The sequence below is a fragment of the Thermobia domestica genome, chromosome 6 (assembly GCF_964235325.1).
Source record: "Thermobia domestica chromosome 6, izTheDome1.hap1.1, whole genome shotgun sequence".
In the NCBI taxonomy this organism is placed as follows: domain Eukaryota; kingdom Metazoa; phylum Arthropoda; class Insecta; order Zygentoma; family Lepismatidae; genus Thermobia; species Thermobia domestica.
Window position 1 is genome coordinate 79,191,353 of NC_137459.1, and position 7,071 is coordinate 79,198,423.

General features: G+C 37.0%; 1 protein-coding gene across 1 annotated transcript; it reads right to left on the reverse strand.

The window, feature by feature from the left end:
* Window positions 1-2,678: 2,678 nt before the first annotated feature.
* On the reverse strand, window positions 2,679-3,614 carry LOC145687216 (protein GVQW3-like). The gene has a single exon (XM_081760686.1). It carries the CDS (start codon window positions 3,612-3,614, stop codon window positions 2,679-2,681), a length of 936 nt encoding a protein of 311 aa, XP_081616812.1.
* Between the last annotated feature and the right edge of the window lie 3,457 nt (window positions 3,615-7,071).

Consider the following 7,071-nt stretch of genomic DNA (forward strand, 5'->3'; position numbering starts at 1 on the left):
GTATGTGTGTGTGTATGTGCATTTGTAGATGTAGATTGATAGATATATAGGTAGATAAATTGACATATATATAGATATATGGTTTGTGTGGGTAAATTTATTAAAGAAATTGTGTTTACAGTTTAATCTACTGACATTTCTATTTACATGTTTTCAGTTTGTGAACAACAAATTCGTCTTGTTCTGGTAAGTGGCAATTCAAATGAAATCGACCAATGATGGCTACTGACAAAATATAGTTTTTTCTTATTATTTTTTTAAACCTAAGTTTGTACCACATTTAGGGACTTGAAAATGGATATTCATTTGTTCTTTAGCCGCCCAGGTTTTGTCGTAGCGACCATTTTGTATAGGCGCCTGAGCATATTTTGAACTTCTTAGTGCATTCCGTTAAATGCTGTAACTTGTTAGGTTTTAAGGATAATAAGTTCAAACTAAAACCATATGAAAGATAATGGAATGGACAATATTCTATATTCCCTGCACACTGAGACGTTCTTCATAACGTCGAGGAAAGAAGCTCTGAACATTGAGGTTGGAAACCTAGAAATTGCAATTTTGGAATGTACATTCTAAAACGAAATAACTGAGACTCACCTCGAATTCTTTGTCTACATAGAGACTAGATCACAGGAAACGTCCCAAACAAGTTTCAGATCTGAGAACTGTACACTTGATTTTTTTTTTTTTTGAAATATTTAAACATTGCAAATTCTCGAAAATCGTGAATTTCCACCATCAAATAGCTCAGGAAGGACAGAAGTGAAAAATTCTAAATTTGCACGAAACAGACGAAAGTTGTGCAGTAATAAATGGATAAAATTGCATCACTGAGACTTGAGCAGTTTCTGGGTTAAAAGGGTTTCCTTCGCTAGGGCTTAATATAATGAAACATCATTGGAGTGAGTATAAACTTTGTAGCAAAAGTCAAAATAACAAGAAAGTAATGTTAAATGGGTAAAGCGTGCATAATTTATGAATCATATTTTGTACAAAAAAAAAAAAAAAAAAAAAAAACGAGATTGTCTGTTATTTATTTTCTGCCTATAGCGCTGCTGTTAAGACATCAGTGAGGTAAATAGTTGACTAATTTGTGTACAGAGTTTGGCACTGAAATTGAAAGTACGATCTGTAGGAGTTGTGAACTCTGTGAGTGTGAGTTTCCGGCGAACCGTAGTGATTGGCACCCACACTTTGTCATTCATACATAGTTTAAAAGATGTTCTTGAGCCATGGGTATGGAAAAAAGTGATCAAAAAGCTCGTTATTTTCTTGACTGATGTCTTCAATTCCCCAAACCACCATTTCTGTCATAAATACAGGCTACGGTATCATTAGATGCAAATGACAACATGCCATGTTCTGAAAATACTGAAGTACTGCAATCAGTAAATTTATCTGATTGTGAGTATTCATAACATCTTATTTGCGTTTTCGTCAGGGATACAAAACTATGATATGATCTGGTATTAATAATTATTTTACAAGTAGAAAACCTCGAATTTCTTGCTGTTTGACTGCACTTCTTCTGATGAACCACAGATAAATTGTATGCATGAGATAGTATACCAACACAAAACCTGCACATCTGTTCAGTTTTTAAAATCGTGAATTTCACATCACTGCAACAACTTATAACTCAGAAACTACTCAAGTCTCAGTAATGCAATTTTACTGCCTTGTTACTGCACAACTATCATCTATTTTGTGCAAATTTAGGATTTTTCACTTCTGTTGTCCCTGAGATATTTGATGGTGAAAATGCACGATTTTTGAAAATTCGTAAAGTTCAAAAATTTCCAAAAAATCAGATATAAGATTCTTAGATCAGAAACTGGTTTGGGACGTTGTTTACTATCTAGTCTCTATGCAAATAAAGAATTGAAGGTGAGTCTTATTTATTTTGTTTCAAAATGTTCATTCTAAAAAAGGCCATTTCTAGGTTTCAAACCTCAATGTTCACAGCATCTTTTCTTGACGTTCTCAAGTGCATCTCAATGTGTACAGGACACATAATGTTGTCCATTCCATTATCTTTTATATGGTTTTGGTTTGAACTCATTATCTTTAAAATCTAAAAAGTTACAGCCTTCAACGGAATCCTCTGAAAAGTGTAAAATACGCTCAGTCACCTATACAAAATGGCCGCCACAAACAAACCTGGGCGGCTAAAAAAATAAAATGAATACCCGTTTTCAACTCCCTAAATCTGGTACAATCTTAGTTAAAAAATTCAAAAATAAATAAATTTTGTCAGTAACCTTTGACATGGAAATTGGTCGATTTCATTTGGATTGACCCGTAATGAAGTCCACGAAAGTAAACTACAATTTTAAAACAAGCATAGCTGAACCTAAACAAGTATTGTAGAAATACATCGAAGATCATTGTCTGATTCAAGATCATTCTCACTGTAAGAACTATATACATAAACTGAGATTATAATTGTCTGGAATGTTGACTTCGAAAGAAAATGAAGACACAAAATGCTAATATACAAGGTCTGTCCTGAAAGTAATGTCGGCAAGTCTATTAAAAATGATTATATCTCATTTATTGAATTTAACGTTACAAGAGTTTAAAAATCTTCAAAATAGTCTCCTTTTGCGTCGAAGATCGACTCTAGCGGGACTTTCAGCTCTCGAATTCGTTGCGGTAGTCCTCCTTCGGAATGTCCTTTAATGCTGAAGTGCAAGCTGCTTTGATCTCGTCCACTGTCCCAAAATGCTTGCCTCTGCGGGGTGTTCTGAGATGTGGAAACAGAAAAATGTCGAGGGAGCCAAGTCCGGGCCATATGGGGGCTGGGAAATCGTTGGTACTCCTGTTTTGACCAGGTAGCCGGTTACGATGAAGGCACTGTGGGCCGGCGAAATATCGAGGTGCAACTTCCTGTTGTCTGCGATGTCCGGACGAATGCGTTGAACCCTGCGTTTCAATCTTTTGAGGACTTTCGTATAAAATTTGGAGTTCACAGTGATTCCAGGTTCTGTAAAGTCGTGATGTACCAGTCCTTGGATGTCAAGAAACACGATGAGTATGATCTTGATATTTGATTTGCTCATTTTGCCTTTCTTCGGGCGAGGGACGAGGGCGTGTGCCACTCCGAAGATTGCCCGGGCCATATTCAATACCCAAGTCTCGTCATCTGTAGTAAGGTTGTTCAAAAATTTTCGATCACGTTTGCACATGTCGAAGTTTTCTTGGCACGTTTCAACGCGGCGTGACTTTTGGTGTTCACTGAGCGCTTTTAGAACCATTTTTGCGAACACCTTTCGCATGCCGATATAGTTTGTAACGATTTCATAAACTTGAATTTTCAAAATATTTAACATTTCGGCCATTAAACGAACACTTAATCGTCGGGCTGTGTTCAACAGTTCACTCATTCGTGTCACATAGTCAGCCGTGGTGGTCCTGGATGGTCGTCCGGTGCGGTCCTGCTTGTCGACCTCTTCCTGGTCTTCCAAAAAGGCCTTGCGCCACTGAAACATTTGCCGATCTGACAGAGCATGTTCTTTATAAGCACTCTTGATCATAGTAACAGTTTCTATAGCGGTCTTGCCAAGTTTCACGCAAAACTTGATCACAAATCTTTGTTCCAACGAGCGCTGCATTATAACTTGCACAAGGTCAAAAAACAACCCTCGCGGACAGGCTCGTCCTCACTCTCCGGATGCTCGGAGCACACTGAGCGACGGAGCGCTGCTTAGCTGAGTTCCCCAACTACCAGTCTCAACCGGTTAGACCGCGTTTGGATGTACAGTCGCGTCACAATAAATACACTGACATTACATTCAAGACAAACATTGTATGAAACATTTGCTACGTACAATTCAAAATTCATGATTAGCAATTGCATTTCAAGTTTCTCTCAAGCCAAGCAGAACTGAAAGTATTCCGACAACAGTGCACGATGCAATAAATGTGTTGTACTTGATGAATAATATTCTTTATTTATTTATTTATTTTTAAGATAGAATGAATTTCACTGTCTTTGCCAGATTTGATATATATACCAGGGAAGCAAGAAAGTTCGTGCGCTTTTGAACCACTCCCGCTTCCATTTGGCTGCTGCGGCGACATCTGTCGCCGTAGCATGAAAGTTTTGACTGTTTGGGAAAGCTTATTCATTGACGCATCAGCCACGGTGAATATAACAACGCATTTGTCAGTGTAGTGTGTAAAAATCGCTCGTGATCATGCCAGTGTCAAATGAAGTTTTTAGAGCTTGTTTGCTTCACGAGTTTAAATTGGGGACAAATGGTGCAGAAGCAGCTAAAAAAATATGTGTTGCGCTCGGAGAGGGTGTAATAAGTAAATGTACAGCACAAAAATGGTTCCAGACCTTTTCAACTGGTGACGAGACCATTCAAGATAAGCCTCGCTCTGGGAGGCCTAAATCAGTGGATATGGACCACCTGAAGGCCTCTATTGAAGATTATTCCAGTCAAACATGTGAGGAACTTGCTTACCGATTCGAGGTAAGCAGGAAAATTATTCGGGTAAGTCTGCATCAGTTGGGGAAGAACTGAAAACTGGGTCAGTGGGTCTCTCACGAGCTGACCGCTATGAGCCAAGTTCTAAGACTGAATATCTGTTCATTTTTGTTGACGAGACACAAAATCTGTCCAATTTTGGACCGTATAATAACTTGTGACGAGAAGTGGGTCATGTATGACAATAAAAAACGGTCATACCATTGGTTATCACCGAATGATCCGAAGCCTTTGACTGCAAAACCGAACATTCATCAACACAAGGTTTTGCTCTGTGTTTAGTGGACTACAAACGGTATCGTGCACTACAAATTCTTGGAACGTGGTAAGACAATTACCAAATATGTGTACTCATCACAACTGAGAACGGTAGCCACCAAACTGACCCAGAAACAGCCAACACTAGTGAACAAAAGAGGTGTGCTCTATAACCAGGACAACGCGCGCCCTCACACCGCAAAACAGGCGCTGGAAGTAATCTCAGAACTTGGTTGGGAGCTTGTATCTCATCCTCCGTACTCCCCAGATGTCGCCCCTTCGGATTGCCATTTATTCTTGGCCATAGACAACTTTATGCGTGGCAGGCAGTTCAAGACTGAACAAGACGTCAAAAATGCGGTTGCTGAGTTTTCCGAGTCTCGGGAACAAATATTCTACAAAACTGGCATTTACAAGCTTGTTGAGCGCTGGGAGAAGGTTGTAGAAGCAAATGGAGGCTATTTTGCCGAATAAACAAACCGTTAAAACCCTGTAATTGACATTTTTCTTCCATAATATAAAAGCGCACGAACTTTCTTGCTTCCCTGGTATATATATAATAGTATGAAGTCCCCAAATTCATAGTTTGTTTAGCTGGTTGATTTGAAGTTTATTTACTTCTTTCTGCAACAAGGCTGTACAAAATGTGAATATACACCTTAATGTCTGCACTTTACGAGCTTCTACCGGAAATCGAATCCTGGTCTTCTACACCGAAAGTTCATTTGCTAACCATATAGTAACAAAGAAGCTCAAAAGTCCCTAATTACATTGTTAGCACAAATATCTTTATTAAAATTCCTTGTTCTGAATTTTTAATCTACTTTAATTTTTAAGTCATGAATGAAAACAAAATAAACCATGAATTATATAACGAAGTTGCGCTGTGGTAATAAATTTAACTCAATTCGTATTTACTTCTTTAAAAATGGGAGTTCAATTCACACACACACACACACAAAAAAAAACTCACCAAATCGAAACTCACGCGAGCATAATGATTTTCAACTTACCAAACCAATAAGCTGCTAAATCAATAACACACAAAGGCAAACCAAAAAAACAATTTCTACAACAATACTTGTCTCTCACTTTGGTAGGGTTATAAGGAGTTAAATAAAAATTTGGTATAATAAATTGCCTTACCTGTAACGGTGGTATTGTGAAGTACTCTACCGCCGAAGGTTAAAATTAACGACATTGCATCTTCATCAATATGTCACTTTGGCACAAGCTGAAAAAAATATATGTGTTACTATATCAATTATATTTTGTTACAATTTACAAACTATTATTAATAGATTACACTCGATTAGTAATTTTTGAAATCTAGTTTGATTTTCCTTTGAAAACAAACTTGCTAGCTTAACAACAGCTTCTACATTTTTGTATACGAATGCGATTTTATGGTACGTTGTCACGTTACATGAATCTTGTAGCTGTTATAAAAAAATAACCTTGCAACCCTACTATACTGATCCATGTAAACATAGTCTTGAAAGGGACATACAAAATTTCTTCCCATCTTGGAAGGCGTTAAACAATGTGCAACTTTCTGGGTCGTCTTGCTTGCTACCTGCTATCGCCCTCCCACTGACATAAAGGAAAAACCAGTTTCGCCACTTCCGAAACAACGGATCCTTTTGGACAGAGAGGGGAAGTGCGCCAAAATACACGCTTTTAATGAGGAGGTTCACTATTTGTCCACTAGAGTGCAGTGCTGCATGGGTGGAGATACCTTTCTTGCTGTCAGGAAGTTGTAACATGTAAACAGTAAATAGGAAGATCGGGTTGCAAGTTTTTATGACAGCAACAAGATTCATGTAAAATTGAAACGTGATCTTAGCACAAACTATATTCATTGCCTTCAATTAAATACATATGCAAACATATTTAAATTTTACTACAATACCGAAATTTACTCTAATACAGAATAGCCAGAAAATCATGAAAGGGAATCGATAATTTGATTTAAGAAAATAACAATAATAATAATAATAATAATAATAATAATAATAATAATAATAATAATAATAATAATAATAATAATAATAATAATAATAATAATAATAATAAAGAATATCCTTAGAAAATTCTCTTTTTTTAAAGCAAATTACCATCAATGGTTAAAACTGTATGATCGAAAAGACTTTCTTGTCTCTTGAAAGTTTATAAGCTTTCCTCTAAATGTGAATAAAGCAAATGTTTTGGAATTATTATTATAGTTAGTAGTAGTAATAGTAGTAAATTAAGTGCTTTCGCGCAGTCTACCAGTGCACGGATGCTTGCCCCCTTTCCCTTTCTCATTCATTGTATT